The sequence below is a fragment of the Paroedura picta genome, chromosome 8, assembly GCF_049243985.1.
Source record: "Paroedura picta isolate Pp20150507F chromosome 8, Ppicta_v3.0, whole genome shotgun sequence".
NCBI lineage: Eukaryota > Metazoa > Chordata > Lepidosauria > Squamata > Gekkonidae > Paroedura > Paroedura picta.
This window is the reverse complement of record NC_135376.1, coordinates 34,637,791-34,654,415: the sequence shown is the minus strand read 5'-3', so window position 1 is coordinate 34,654,415 and position 16,625 is coordinate 34,637,791. Positions and strand designations below refer to the sequence as shown.

The 16,625-nt window shown below is 42.3% G+C and overlaps 1 protein-coding gene across 1 annotated transcript in view; it reads right to left on the bottom strand.

Moving 5' to 3' along the window:
- Positions 1 to 9,570: 9,570 nt before the first annotated feature.
- The window catches only part of CAB39 (calcium binding protein 39), a 54,852-nt gene continuing 47,797 nt past the window's right edge, over positions 9,571 to 16,625 (bottom strand). The window contains exons 6-9 of the mRNA XM_077348975.1: positions 15,978 to 16,037; positions 15,396 to 15,461; positions 13,689 to 13,832; positions 9,571 to 11,897 (exon numbers count right to left, since the gene is read on the bottom strand). Of these exons, the coding sequence (XP_077205090.1) occupies positions 11,709 to 11,897; positions 13,689 to 13,832; positions 15,396 to 15,461; positions 15,978 to 16,037 (459 nt within the window). The 3' untranslated portion in view covers positions 9,571 to 11,708. The remainder of the gene's footprint in view (positions 11,898 to 13,688; positions 13,833 to 15,395; positions 15,462 to 15,977; positions 16,038 to 16,625) is intronic.

The following is a 16,625-nucleotide window of genomic DNA, read 5'->3' as shown; positions in this document are numbered from 1 at the left end:
TTTATGGGTCATTTTGTTTCCCTTTTTGTTCAATACTTGTTAGACAGGTTTTTGCACAATTACATATTTTTATTTATTTGTTTGTTGCATTTTTAGCTCGTCACTCTCTGTTGATTCGAGATGGGTTACAGCTAATAGAAAAACCCATTAAAACCCTTACCTCTATAAAACCAAACATAGAACATAAACCAAGATTAGCAACATAACCCCCCCCTCCCCACAGCTATCTACCTCGGTGTGCATGTGCGTGTGTGAGTGTGTTTCACTTGTTAATGCATAGCCTGAGGAGGGGCCCCATGGATCGGAGTCCTGGCCTCAAAGACCTGCTGGAAGAGTTCCGTTTTGCAGGCCCTGCTCAAGCTCTCCTGGGATCTCATTCCACCAGGTTGGGGCCAGGACCGAAAAGGCCCAGGCCCGGTTTGAGGCCAGGCGTACGTCCTTAGGGTCAGGGACATTTAACAGATTAGCACCCGCAGAGCGAAGTGCCCTGCAGGGGGCATAAGGAGACAAGCATTCCCTCAGACAGGGAGGGCCCAAGCCACAGGTGGCCTAAAAGGTCAAAACCAAAACCTACATACTAGGAGTTAGAGTGGTGGACTTCTCCTGGAATTAATGCCAATCCCCAGACTGACAGCAATGATTTAGGGTGGCATGAGCCCTTGGGCAAGGGTGGCATATAAATTTGAAAATAAATAATAAAACACCACCAGTAAACATTGTCACCACTGATTTTGATGCAACCATTTGCCCAGGGCTCTTACTGCTGGTATGGAAACTATAGAGCAGCCTTTTCCAACCTTTGACTGTGATGGAACCCTTGAAAGAATTTTACAAACTTCTAGGAGCCCTAGAGTAGAGCCTCTTGTGGCGCAGAGTGGTAAGGCAGCCGTCTGAAAGCTTTGCCTATAAGGCTGGGAGTTCAATCCCAGCAGCCGGCTCAAGGTTGACTCAGCCTTCCATCCTTCCGAGGTCGGTGAAATGAGTACCCAGCTTGCTGGGGGGTAAACGGTCATGACTGGGGAAGGCACTGGCAAACCACCCCGTATTGAGTCTGCCATGAAAACGCTAGAGGGCGTCACCCCAAGGGTCAGACATGACTCGGTGCTTGCACAGGGGATTCCTTTACCTTTACCTTTAGGAGCCCTAGAAGTTATGTCATCTGCCCAGCCCCCGCCTTCTACACCACCAGAAATGACATCACTACTTGCACCTTTAGCCCTCATTTTGCTCCCTCCCCCTGCCTTTACTACTACTATTATGATTCTGCCTCACGTAGGCTGGGAAGAAGAGTAGGAGCTGAAAAGACAGCCTGGAGAACCCCCCCCCCCAATACCATACCACTCCCATGTACCCCTGGTTGGAAATCCCTGCTATAGAGGTCTTACCTTTTGTTACCTGTCACTCCCCCCCCCCCACACACACACACAGAGCCTTACGATCTGTGGGTGATAATCTATTGGTCGTTCCCAGGGAAGCACGCCTGGCCTCAACCAGGGCCAGGGCCTTTTCGGTCCTGGCGCTGACCTGGTGGAATGAGCTCCTGGGTGAGCTGCGGGCCCTGTGGAAGCTTTCGGCGTTCTGCAGGACCTGCAAAACGGAGCTCTTCTGTCAGGTCTACTGTTGAAGCCGGGGGCAGCGAGGCAGATCAGCGTGGCCTCCCTGCAGTGGTCAGTGTGATCTTGACCCTCTTTCTTCCCCCCTGGAGCTAGGGAGGGGAGGGTGGGGGGAGGTTGAGGAGGCGATTTTGCCATGTTGTTGTTGCTGCTTTTGTTGTGTTTTATTGTCCGTTTTTAATGGGTTTTATTGGGGGGGGTTATTGGACATACTTGTTACCCACCACAAGCCATTTTGGGAGTGGTGGGCAATAAATTTAATAATAATAATAATAATAATAATAATAATAATAATAATAATAATAATAATATCAGCTGCCTTTGGTTCTAAACCAGTTTCTTTTCATTGGCACACAGAAATGATTACATCTTTATGGCCTCACTGGCCATAGCCTTTAATCTCAGCAATTGTTCAACTAGGTGAGTAATTAATAAATGGAATAAAATATTAAGCTTTCAATTCAAAGAGATTTTGACATAGAGATCTTGTAGTATTGTTAACTGGAGTAAATCAGGGTGAGAGTTGGAATGGGGCTCAAAGTTAAATAAAAACCAAAGGACTGAGGATGCAAATGTTCACGGTTATGAGCTCTCGCTGCTTTCCTTAGAAGCGTTTCAGCAGTGCAGAAGGTGGTGGTTTTCTAGTCCCCTTAGAAGGCTTTAACTACCTTCTGGGAAATTGCAGCTGTCTGCTTGCTAAAAATCCAGGTGCTGAATAATGCCGCCTTCAGGTTACTATGGCAGCCATTGTTATTGCCTAGGCAATGGAGCCCTTGCGTCACCAGCCCAATAGACGACACATACAATATTGCCACTTGGCATTTTGTAGTAGTTGTTTTAGAATCATAGAGTTGGAAGGGACCTCATGGGTTATCTAGTCCAACCGCCTGCACTATGCGGGACACTCACAACCCTATCACTCATTTACTGTAACCTGCCACCCCTTGAGCCTTCACAGAATCAGCCTCTCCGTCAGATGGCTATCCAGCCTCTGTTTAAAAATTTCCAAAGATGGAGAACCCACCACCTCCCAAGGAAGCCTGTTCCACTGAGAAACCGCTCTGTCAGGAACGTCTTCTGGATGTTTAGATGGAATTTCTTTTGAATTAATTTCATCCCATTGGTTCTGGTCCATCCCTCTGGGGCAAGAGAGAACAACTGTGCTCCATCTTCTATATGGCACCCTTTTAAGTACTTGAAGATGGTTATCAAATCTCCTCTCAGTCGTCTCCTCTCTAGGCTAAACAGGCCAAGCTCCCCCAACCTTTCTTCATATGTCTGGGTCTCCAAACCCCTCACCATCTTTGTTGCCCTCCTCTGGACACGCTCCAGGTGTCTACATCCCTCTTCAACTGGGGTGCCCAAAACTGAACACAGAAGAAGACTTCATAGACAGAATATTAGCACTCATGCAGAGCATCCTACACATGCTTCCTTGGAAGGAGGGAGGGGGCTCACTCCCAGGTGCAAAGTGTTGCATTCTCAAACCAGCAGGCAGAGCACTTGCAGCCTATTAAAGGCAATGCTTAGGACTACTCTTAGGACTGTGCCAAAGTTTGGGATCTTGTGGATCTTGTGTTATTACTTTTCGACTTCTTAGTGCAGAAGCAGTATCTCCTTTGCACCCTGCCCATTGTTCTGTCAGGGACTGCAAAAGAGATATGGGATAAAATAACCATAATGTAAAACCCACACTTCTTAACACAGCAAAACATTGAATGTCAAATAAATGCCATGTTATTTGCTTTTGGGACTTGCAACTTTATGACACTTAATCTGGAGCCTGGCAGTGAGTGAGATGCCCATTTGGTTCGCTGTCGCCTCTCCTTGGGTTACCCAAAACCTGACTGTAGACAGCCAGATAGATACAAAGCTGTAATCTGAGCAACTGCAGTGACAGCAGGAGCCCAGCCCCGCACAGATGGCTGAGCCTCTGCCAGCACCCCAAGATCTCGCTAGAAGCTGAATCGCTGCTGATTGGTACACAGGGAGGGTTTTCTCCAAAGACCTTGTGAGTGTATTGTTTGTGTGAATGCAAATAGAAGCAAGCCAAAAAGGATTTATACTTTCCTGCACAAGAAGGTCTCTAGAAAAATGGCTGATGTCATTTGAATTTATATTTGATACTGTAATTATTTTGCTTACTCTGAAAATCCAACCGCTCAGAGTCCTTGGAATGGCATAATGTGTGCTGTGGAGATGTACCTGCTAATGGTCGTAGTTCTATGATGTGAAACAGCATTCCAGTACACAGCCCAGAATTTCCACAGTGCTCAAGGATTTGTGGATGATGGTGCTCCACGAGGCTGGTCATAGAACACATACCCCCAAAGTTTTGAGAAATAGGCAACTCAGTCTGACAAATTATCTGAAATCTGCTAAGAAAGGGATCTTCATTCTGCTATAAAAGAGCTTGCAATAATTACCTGGCTCTCCACAAGTGCTTAGCCATTTTTCTGTATTTGTTATTGTAAAGCATGTTATTTCCTATCAACCCAATATAAATGAAGTAGGTTTGTCGATGTGTAGATACTTGGAATTTTCAGGTGTCTTCTTCGAAAAGCTGATTGGGACATCTATGGCACAGTTATGGCATAGATTCGAGGTTTGCACTGACAGGAGGGAACTGGCAGAGGTTGTTTTCCCCTATCCCTGAGCTTGTGCGAGGGTGGGGTGGGGATGGGGTGTGTTGGGTGGGTGCCTGTTTCCCTCTCTGTCTGAGCCTGTCACTCCTCATCTGGTGCCATTCTCAAGGGTCCTCTGACCCCTAGGAATGGCTTTGGGCTGAGGCAGCTGGCAACAAAGGAAGGAGCAAAGAACCCTCCTGAAAACTCTCTCCATTTGCCAATGGCTTCACCCATAAAGTATATGCAACAATATGTTGGTGCAACCTAGTGGTGAGAGCATCTTGGAGAATATGCTTCCAATCCCTCCACTGCCATGAAGCTTGCTGGCTGACCTTGGACTAGGCACCAACTCTCAGCCTAACTTACCACACAAAGTGTGGTAAGTGAAGACACAAGGAGGAGACAATAATGTATGCTGCCCTAACCTCTTGGAAAGAATGATAGGAAAAACATTTACTAAAAAAAAATGCCTTGGTAAATGTAACCATTTGCACTGAGGGTCAGGCCTTGGTTTGTCATCACTGCCCCCAATTTCTTTTTTGAAAGCCAACCATCATTTTGGATTTATCGGATGTCTTTGATTGCATCCCACATGTCAGTGCTGAGCAGATCAGGCGCCCATGGCATTCTTAGTGCCACAGCGTCATTCTGATTCATAATTTCATCAGGATTCTTAAACAGGAGGATGTTTCATCTCCAAGGTCACCATGTTCTCCTCTGCTTGTCTGGCTTTAATGAATATAACTGAATTTTAAATAGCAAAATGCAATTAAAATGTGTCACTTTGGAAGGTAAAATGTCCATTAACAGAGGCAAGCCAGGAACCATTTGCTTGGTGAAACAACATAACAGATTCGTGTGCAGCTCCTTCATGGAACAAGCAGACACATTATTGTTTTGGCCTCTGGTTACCCTTAGCTGATATCTGAAGTCAAATCAGGAACGTTCACACCGTTATCATTTCACTGCCATAATTTTAAATATTTATTCAGAAACCCACACTGTGATCCCTGCAAGCTGCCCTTGAAAGAACTGTGCCTGGTATCCGAGCAGTTGTTCTCAAAAACAGAGAGCCAGTCTGGTGACTGGTCCAGTCAATCTGCATTGTTTTTTCATGGACTACGGTGAGAGTGATTCAACTGGATACAGCTTGTTCGCATTAAACACGCCCATACCAGCCTCCCATTTACTATTAACATCCAGTTAACACTAGAGATTGATCAGTATTCCAGGCCTTGCAATATGCATGTTGTATATACAGGCAGGGGGGAGTTGCTGTTCACAATCTCCCTTTCTTTAAAGCGACTGCAGTGCTAAAGAAGGCAGATGCATTATCTATCTGTAAAGTAAAAACGTTTCAGGTAATGGGTTAGACCTCCAGAAGATGAGGGTACCCTTACTTGTGTTGACCAGTCCCTCCACAAAGGCCCTTAAGCCGGGTAAAATGGCACTGTCCTAGGAGAGGGGATATATGAGTCCCCAGAAACTAGTGAGTCCACAATTAGCTGGCCTTGAATTCTAAACATCACATTTCATGTTGCCCTTGAAACAGTAGTGTTATCACATTTTCCCCACAACAAAATATAATCATTTGACTGTTGGGACCCCTCCCCACACACACACAAAGTGGTGTCATAGAAGGAAGCAAAGTCATTTGTGTGTAGCCAGTTTGGTGTAGTGGTTAGCAGTGCGGACTTCTAATCTGGTGACCCCGTTTCGATTCTGCGCTCCCCTACATGCAGCCAGCTGGGTGACAGAAAAAGTATAGGAGGATTTAACATAGTCCTGTCACCACTGCCAGTGGAGGCGATACATCTGCATGAAAACGCAAGAACCACCATAGACTCTGTCCACACTCCCAGTACATGGTCCAACACATTTAGCAAAGTGCGTTGTCACTTGGAATGTGACTTCCCTACATACAAACATGTGCGACATGCCAGGCCAGCTCTACTTCAGAGCACAATTCTGGATACCACAGTGAACTGAAAATAGCTGCATCTGAACCTGAAGGGTAATTAAACAATCCAAAAAGTGTGAAGGGAAAAGGAAGAGAATTCTTAACAATGGCACTGAGGAAATCTTTGGCCCTCTCATACCTATGATAACCATCTTTTAGTCTAGGTACTCCAATACTCCCCTCCACCATGCCCCAATGAACAGGTGACAGGTGCTGCTGCATTATTTCACACATTAATACTCCGATTTACTATACCTAAAGCTGCAGCTAACTAAAGACTAGGTTCTGGGAATTTCTCCTGTACAAACCTTACTGCACTATATTGCATACACATTTCTGTGTTCTTCTATCCTTTCTCAGGCTTGGTGTTTTTAAAATGCAAAAGTTATATATAAAATGGAAGATGAAGATGAATTCCTGCCAATAATAATTTTTAAAATGACAGGGAGCAAATTTCTTAAAGCAAAATAATTATTTAGATGTTAGTTATTTTAACCTCCACACTGTATAAAATTGTCTTATTTTAAAGCTATTTTCTTGCCATAAAAGTGCAAAAGAAGAAACATTTGAAGATTGGGATTATACACTTGGGAACAAATGCATAACTTTTCAGCATTGCTGACATAAAGATGCACACAAACCTGCTTGCTTGCAGGTATACAAGTCCTTCTGCCTCCTCTTCTCCTTTGCAGAATACCGGTTAAAAATGTGCATTCAACTTCAGCACAATCCTGTAAACTCATTTTATCACCTTGGTTACATACACTGAAGCCTGTTGTGTGCTGGAAGGCAATGGGTGCTAGGTAGTCTTCTCCCTGTGGCCTGAAAAGGTGGTTTTGTGTATGTGTGCGTGTGAGGGGGGGGGGAGCATAAAGATTCAGCAAGTGTCTTTTCCCACATGGAGAGGCAATGGATGCTCCTTTCACCCATGCTGCTCTGTCAGGGTGCAGGGAGTTGTCTCTCTGCACCCTTCCTGGGGGGAATTAAAGAGCTAGCAAGCATCTCTCCCTATTGGAAGGCACTTATAGGCTCCTTGGTCCTCATGCCACCCCTCTATGTTGCAGAAAGGCTTCTCTCTGTACCCTGCCTGGGGGGGGGGGGAGAGTGGAGTTAGAGTCAACAAGGATCTCTCCCCATCAGAAGCTCTCACTGGCCCAGCCCTCCCCCTCAGCTGCCCCTCCAGGGTGTAGAGAGGCTTCTCTCTGCACTTTGCCCATGTAGAAGGAGAGGAGTTCAAAGAAGCCCCCACATCACTCCTCCAAGGTTCAGAGAAGCTTCTCTCTGCACCCTACGGGGGGGGGGGGGGGGAGAACAGTTGCCAGCTCTCTGCATCCTGCTGGGGGAATGGAGTTTCAGCAAGCATCTATCCCCATCACGAAAGGCACTTGCCAGTTCCTTGGCCCCCATGCTGCCCCTTCAGGGTACAGAGAGTTAAACAGCCAGCATCTCTCCCCAACAGGAAGGCTGCTTGCTGGCTCCTGGTCCCCGCACCCTGACACAGCAGCGTGCTTATTGTTCGAATGCCTCCTTCCAAACATTCAGCACATCGTTGGAAGGACCCAGTTCATTTTATGAAGTATGATAATGATGACGCTTCTTGTGTGTCTTTCTGCCATGTAATAAATACATAAATAGCATAATTTTAAGCTTGGATTAAACTGTGGTATAGAACACTAATTTTTTTTGGGGGGGGGAGAGGAAGTAGAAAATTAACTGATTACCTGTAACAGGTACCTTGATTAATTTTTTCCAAGGACGTTTCACACAGAGAGGAGTGAGGCATGTGACTGCAGCAAGCACAGACTGTGCACTTCGCAACTGAATGTCAACTAAGAGACATGCCTGAATACAACCTCCCTGCAAGACGCCAAGCAGAGAGCCTGTACAGCACAAACCCATAACTGCAACCATCTTTTTTCTTTTCAAAACTGACTTCTGCTTCGTTGGTTGGATTGGGAAACAAAAAAGAATCCACATACCTTTTCATTGCCTCGATTACCTAGACCAGGGGTAGTCAAACTGCGGCCTTCCAGATGTCCATGGACTACCATTCCCAGGAGCCCCCTGCCAGCATTCGCTGGCAGGGGGCTCCTGGGAATTGTAGTCCATGGACATCTGGAGGGCTGCAATTTGACTACCCCTGACCTAGACAGAAGATAGGGTGTTTTTTATGTTGATATAAAAGGAATTTTATAGGGTTTCTTTCCTATTCCAATCAAGCACAGCTTCTACCAGCCAGGGAAGTCTCATTTCTTAATGATAGCTAGCCAAAAGCCCTCAAGCATAGACCACACAAGCCCAGTTGGTGGGGGTTGAATGACTAGTGATCTCAGGAAGTTTGTAGATGACAATTATATGTAGGTGGACCAGCTTCTACACCAGCCTTTCTCAACTTTTTTTTACTGTTGAGAAACCCCCGAAACATTCTTCAGGATTTGAGAAACCCCAGAAGTGATGCAATCATGTAGATTATGACTGGGAAGCATAGTCGTGTGCACAACCTACCCAGGACCCCTCCCCTTCCCACCCCCTTCCGGGCCATAACCAACTCTTCTTCTTACTAAGAGGATTTAATTGTAAACTGAAAGTTTGCGTGGAGCTCAATTTCTTCAGTAGATCTCTGTAGATTTGTAATTGACATCAAAGAACACTAAATAATTCTGACGGCCTGAAATCACCATGCAATTTCCTTCAAATCTGCGAGAAAAATTACCAGTGGCAAAAGATCAGGTCAAGAATTCCGCAGCTCTGATGATTGTGCTAAATAGGGAGCTGCCTAAGAAGTCTTGAAGCTGCCTAAGAAGTCTTTGGGTGGGGAGTGTTGTTTTGGGAAAGGGTCTTGGGATGATCAATAAGATTCTTAAGACTCTCACCAAAGTACAGTTCTTTGGAGGAAACAATGATGACAACTGGTATAAAACTGATGGAAGGCTACATAGATATTTTCACCTTTTCAGCTTCCAAACATACCTCAGAGTTTATCTTAGCAGAATCAATATTCAAACTTAAGCCTACAGTAAAACAAAGACCATATGAGAGAAGTTTGCCCCTTAGGAGGCACAAAGTAGCACATTTTAGCTCCAAGATTTTAATATACAGGGCTGATGTTTTATGGTTCACAAGAAATGCAAGATGTATGCCTCTTACGAGAGAAATACTCAAGGTGAACCTTGTTTTCAATACATAGTATAGAATACACAATCGTGTTTCTTCAAAATTTTATTTCAATTATGGGGCCAGCCAGATCTTCTAATAAGAAATGAAATGCTGTCATGGAAGTAGAATTACAACTGTTTACATCTTTAGAAAACCCCTCATGTTAAATAACTTGTAGTTATTATTTTAAGCCTTCACGCAGATAAGAAACCACTTCCAGTACAATAGATTTTAATATGAATAGCACATCAAATGGTCTTAAATACAACTCTTTTGAATGCCAACACTCCAAGGTTTAATGGTTTAAAAAAGTTAGCCACTGTTTCCCATGCCGAATAGTAAAGAAGCAAAACCAATATCCAATCATCTTTTAACTTTATATATACACATACATAACTTTTAGCATTTCTACATTTCCCCCCTAATGTGGAAGCTTTATGCATAATGGAGAATAACTTGCCAAGTAATATTTTCTTCCTCTTAAACTACGATAACCAAAATATAAAAAGGACAGTTAGTATTGAACTATAATACCATCTCATGGCCAAGTTTTGCCTGCCTATCTAAATGTTTTAATAGAGGCATATTAATTTCCTTCCTCTTTCAGCGGACCTTGCAAAGGACAGGTTACAGTCTCTAAAGGGGGTCTGACATGGTGAGACATTCAGAATCACCAGAATCCTATTTGCTGGAACTATTTTCCTACTTCCTTCGTGAAGGCTTTAGAACGTGCTAAAATGTCAATCAGGAGATTAATCAACTGGGAAATAATTTAATTAGAAAGAGGCTAGAAAGCAATAAATAATTTTATAGCACTCTCAGTCAGATTCAATCATGCAGGATTTGAACTTTCATACTCCTAATCCATAAAGTTGGCTGGTTCTGATCTTAGCACTAATATTAAGATGAATAGATAACATTTCGATAACATAGTTTAGATATATTTAAGCAGGTTTTTTTATGATCACAGTAACAAAAACATGGTGCAAAATCAGTCTTTTTAAAAAAATAAATACTGATAGTTTGCAGCATCAAGGAACAGGACACTGACACCAGGACAGTTATGAAGTTATGGTTCGTTGAAGGGGAATTATAAGTTATTTACTCTCACAACTAGCATATTGAGTATTTAACTACATGAAAAGGAATAGAGATTTTCAGTAGATACCCACAATAAAAACAAATTAGTATCAATTTAGCGTAACCTGCATAATTTGCAATTGGCTGAACATAGCACTAAAGATAAGTGAGTAAGGCCAATATTCAAGAATACAGTTTAGTGGGTTCCAGGACTAAGTTTTAATCTACCCTAATTGATGGCACCCATTAGATCAGTGAATACAGAAAAAAAATGGGATTTCTTCCTTTTAATGCTGCAGTATTTAAGAAATGTGAAATCAGCATTTCCATGTGATCCAAAGTATTCATTACATATGAGCTTTCATTTGCAAAACTTCGTATCAGGTAAAAGTTACAGACTAATACATTAACATTCCTCTGCTGTACAAATTAAATCATTTTTAAAAGAAATGAGCAGCCTAAGGAGTTATATACAAAAGAAACCAGCAAGCATTGTTGAAATGAAATGCAAAGTGTCACTGCTAAGCTCTACCATGAAACGCCTTCAAAGTAAAATTAACAAAAAAAGACCCTTTAGAACGTATTTCCAAGTCTACAACTCAGTCAGGAAAAAAAACCCAAAATGTCAAAAACAACAAAAATCTATAAAGCAGTGAAAGGCATATATACATTTTTCCTTATGAACTCTGAGATTTCATTCTTTAAAAGTTGCTATGTTTCACTATCAGTATTATTTGCAAGACAACTCTTTATCCCAGAAAGCTCACAGATACATTTCCCCTTTGATTACAAATAAAGCACTGCACGTTTTGTTTTTTAAATCAAGGCATACAATCTTATACTATGGTGCCAAATATGCACAGATCACATTGTGCTCGCATCTCATACAAGGTTAAGTGCAAACATACGGATTGAACCAGATTTGCAAGCATGCACCCCGTCGCTTAAGTCTAATCTAACACCTTCTTCTATCCCAAACTATCTTCTATATATTTGCTTTCATGAACCAATAATCTTTCCCTCCAAGATTTCTAAAAACAAGCAGTGTGCTTGAATTCAGACACAAATACCAAAAAGTCCACATTGTGCAAGAAAGCAGCAGCTAGGTTTGTCAACTTGGACTAAAAAAAGAAAAGAAAAGAAAAACAAACACTGTTCACTGAACAGCAGATTAGCAGTACAGTTCCTCATGAATTGATAAGAGTGCCTGATGCTGAATATCTAACAGCAAATGCTGAATTTGAATTTAATATTTTAGGGGTTTATTGGATATTAAGCTTCTTGCTGCGCTGGTCTTTTCAAATCCCTGATCTGTTTAACTAAATAGGTCTTCTCATCATTAAATTGTTCGTCCTCGGTCCTGTCATTCTGAAACTTGCTGAGGAACTCAATAAGTTTGGTCTGGTTCTTTAAAAGAATATCTAATATAGGCTGTGTCTTGTTAGGATTGGCTACAAACACCTGCAATGAAAAGAAGAAAAGACTCAATTAATCACAGAACATTCCTGACATTGTAATATAGATTTTCCACTCAATGTAGAGTTCCAAGGAACCCAGCTTACATGGAGGCTAAAAGCACATTAGGAGTATATGCACTAATTTGTCTAAACCAGTGCTCTCCAACCTTTTTATCACCGGGGACCGGTCAACGCTTGACAATTTTACTGAGGCCCGCGGGGGGGGGGGTAGTCTTTTGCCGAGGGACATCACCGCCTGAGCCCCTGATCCACTTGCTTTCCCACCAGCACCCCTGACTTCCCACCACCCACTGGAGGGCGTTGCTAGCAGCAACTGCGCTGTGCCACGCCGAGGAGGAGCCCCAGCCATGGCGGCTGCTGGAGAGCACCAAAGGTGAGCCGGTGGCAGAGTGGCAGGTCAGCCCCCAAGGCAGCAGCCAGGGAGGAGGACAAGGAGGAGCTGCGGCCCGGTGCTGACTGATCCATGGACCGGTCCCGGTCCCCGGACTGGGGGTTGGGGACCACTGGTCTAAACTATTATAATGAGTGGGCCCCAAAATTACTAAAATGTATATAGGAACTGGCATTTCAGAAGTGAATATATTAAAACAAACATGTGCCAAAAAAACAGGTAGTGTCCGTGAGATTTAGCTCATCAGAATAGCCATGTTTACAATCAGTAATCTTTTAATAATAGTTCAACAGAGTCTTATTTCCAAGGTCAAGCCAGAACGGGGTCTGGATTTTAAATCTCCCACTTTCAAATCCACAATCCTTCCTCAGTGCCTTGTTCCACTGAGGCCTCTGTGAATTGTGTAATCCAAGTTTTTCTCAAACACCTTTAAAAAAAAAAAAAACAGAGGACCCGTTGAGAATTTTTGAGGGGATCCTACAATTTATGTTCGAGTCAAAGGCCAATGGATATTAAAAGTTGAAAAAAAATCTGATGGTTATTTCTTTGTTCTTCAGCTATTTTGGATTAGCTTGCCTTCATTTTTGCTTATGTTCACAATCAGTGCAACCAAAGGCAAGTTCATTGGTGCATCCAAACAATGGTTTACTGCACTCAATCTACACAAAAATTAGAACTATCATATGTTGATCTAGTTCAGGATGTGCAAGGACTCATCGGGGAAATGATAATCCCCCCCATCTCTCTAATGATGTTTGTCCATCTCCCTGCTATTTCTGCCTCTACTTCTCTACTCCCCTCTTTCTCATGCTGACATACATTTCCCCTTTCTCTTATCCTGATGTCTCTGCCTCTGTTTTCCTACTCCACACCTTATTTTCTGCTCCTCCTTATGTTTTGTGTTCTAAGTTCATGCAGCAAGCCAAACTGGCAACAGAAGCCACATGATTTTTGCAAGATTTCATGCAGGAAAGAACTGCACAGAGATGTCTGTGCATACAGAAATCATTTTGCTTGTGCATTCTAGTTCCTCCCTTCTGCAGCCCCTCTTACAGGTTTTTTGATCCTATTTTTTGATGCATACTTTGGCTTAGATACGGATTGTGCACTCTTTTCAGTAAAATTTAGTGGATTAGATTATTTTGAGGAAAAAAAGAGTTTCTTTAACTTGCTTGTTGTAATGATTTGAGGCAAAAGAAAAGAAAATGCAGACCTATTAAGGATTGGTCCATTTATTAAAAACCTATTTTGATTTTAAAATGGAAACTCCCTTGTACCGTGAAGCTAGAAATACTTTCCCAGGTATCAAAACTTTTGCACCATCCCACGTAAATATAAGATTCCTTAGCATCTGCTCATTTTTTTTAAAAAAGCTATTTTTACCTTAAAGACATGAAAGGCTTCAAATTGAATGTTGCGACTCTTGTCTCGTAGTAGGTTCATCATTAGTTTGAGATTTTCAGGTTTACTGATGTACTTTGTCATAATTGTGAAATTGTGCCTATCCAATAGCAATTCACCAAGGAGCTGCGAAATGATAAAGAAGTGAATTGGAGATTTTTTTCCGCAAATAATGCATCATTAGTACCACTTGAAAGGTAAGGGTAGCATATCAAAAGATTCTTAATGCATAATGGTATCTAAAAGTTTCACGTAACTTTTTACATTGTCGTCTCAGTGTATCCATTCAAACCCTATTCTACCATACCTTTATTTGTACAATGGGCAGGAAAAATCTGAGCTTGCTCCAACCCTTCCAAGACAGCTAGCACAAGTTCATTAGCTATACCACTACCCTTAAAAATTAGCTTTCTGTGCTATGATGGAAAATTTAGTTTGACTCATATGCCTGGGCTGTTCTTGAGCCACCTATTTCAGGATTTGAAAGCCATCAGCACACCGCTCTTGCGTGGCATGGGATAATGTGCAGCGCATGGACTTGGGGGTTGGGGTAGAGACTGGGAGAATATTGCCTATCAAATCAGTTTGCATGTACATACACTGCCATGTGTGCTTATAATTATGCAATCGCAGCAAACTTAATTTATAGTCAAGTTTTGGTAACTTTGGCAAGTTTTGATGTGATGTATGTGCATGCAAATTTATTTGGAGGATCTGAATATTAATAAAGAATTTAACTAACATTTCACATGGATGTTTACAATAGGCAGTGGGATAGCTTGTTCTCTCTTGCCCTGGAGAGACGGACCAGAACCGACGGGACAAAATTAATGCAAAAGAAATTCCATCTGAACATCAGGAAGAAGTTTCTGACAGAGTGGTTTCTCAGTGGAACAGGCTTCCTCGGGAGGTGGTGGGTTCTCCATCTTTGGAAAATTTTAAACAGAGGCTGGATAGCCATCTGACAGAGAGGCTGATTCTGTGAAGGCTTAGGGCAGGTGGCAGGTTACAGTGGATGAGTGATAGGGTTGTTAGTGTCCTGCATAGTGCAGGAGGTTGGACTAGATCAGGGGTAGTCAACCTGTGGTCCTCCAGATGTCCATCGACTACAATTCCTATGAGCCCCTGCCAGCAAACGCTGGAATTGTAATCCATGAACATCTGGAGGACCAAAGGTCGACTACCCCTGGACTAGATGACCCATGAGGTCCTTCCAACTCTATGATTCTATGAATCAACTGTGAATGGAATGAGCTTATCCAAAGTATCTCTCTCTTCCTGCCTCCTTCATCATCTGAAAAACAGTACCTGACAACTGAGTGAACTCTTGGGAACATAAAGGGTTGTGGTATGTGTGTGGTAGGAGACAGTCAGCAGAAATCAGCCCCCACCCACTACAAAACAGTAAGTACTTGCATTAGTGGGATCTCTGCTGATTCTGCTTCCTCACACATCCCATGAATTAATTCTGTTCACAATTCATGGGCTCCAACTATTTATTGGTAGAAAACCCCATAGAAGACTGCTATTATGGAGTTTGCACTACTGGTAAATATCCGGTATCCTAGAGTATAAAATCCTGGCTGATACTCTTCACACTTTTTAGGAGTCTGGAAATAATCAAAAGTAAACAGTTTAATCCTACCACTAAAATAGTGCTGTTATGCCTAAGTGCACAGTATCTTTTACCTTAAGCGACTGTCGTTTTGTCACATAGTTTTCTGAATGCAGTAACTTCTCATATTCACTAAAGAACTAAATGGAGAAGGGAACAAAAATCAGGACTTTAACTGTCACAACAATTCTGATTCTAAGTGACTACACAAATATAAGAATACAGAAACTGACCAAGTTACAACTTCAAACATTTCTGATGCATTACTCTCTAAAGTGCTTTAAGTGGCCAGTAGATGGAGCATAATTATCACATATACCCTTATAGGAGAAGAACCCAGATGCATCAAGAAGGGTAAAACAACTGAGGAAGTACGCCCTCTAGACGGAAAAAACTTCTGTAGTACAATTAAATTGCACAACAAACACTGAAAACAATGCACGGTCAACTCAGAATTTTAACACAATAATTTTTAAAAATGTACCATAATAAAAATAAACTATGCGCACATTTAGTACTGTAATAAAAACAAACTCTACACATTTATTGGAAAAATAAGCAATTGGAGAAGAAAATATTTTCATTAGCCCTCACACTAGAAAAGCAAACCCCAGCAACTCTCAGGGCAGTCATCATGAGGAACTGAAACTACATACCCTATCGTAATGCTGTTCCAAGAACTCTGCACTCAGCAACTTGTGCCTCGTAAGCAAATCCTGAAAAGAGATATATTTGATAAATTAAGAGGCATTTCCCTGCTAAACCCCTTTAGAAGAAAGACAGCATGGGTTAGCTGGCTGCAGCCAAGCAGGGCTTATTGTGGCATAAGCACTGAACACTGTTTCAAAAGGCATTGAACATGTTTGCCAAATGGCTTCATTTCCCCTTAATGATTTAAAGCCAAATGTAACAGACCCTGAGGAGTTACCGTTTTTATTACACAATGCCTAACTAAGAAAACTAAGAAAAATATGGGGTGGGTAAATACATACAGAAAAGAGTTACAGGAAACAGATTTTTAACAACACTGTTACTATCTGGTGTGTTTTGGGAGTAAAACATTTCCACCCAGACTGGAAAGTCATACTTTTGACATGAAAATCAAAATGAGACATTTGGCATAACCATAAATCAAACCAGACAAACTTCAAACTACACATTTCTGAACCAAGTAGCTTGAAACTCCAGTCAGTGACCATCTAAACCAGGGGTAGTCAAACTGTGGCCCTCCAGATGTCCACGGACTACAATTCCCATGAGCCCCTGCCAGCTCATGGGAATTGTAGTCCATGGACATCTGGAGG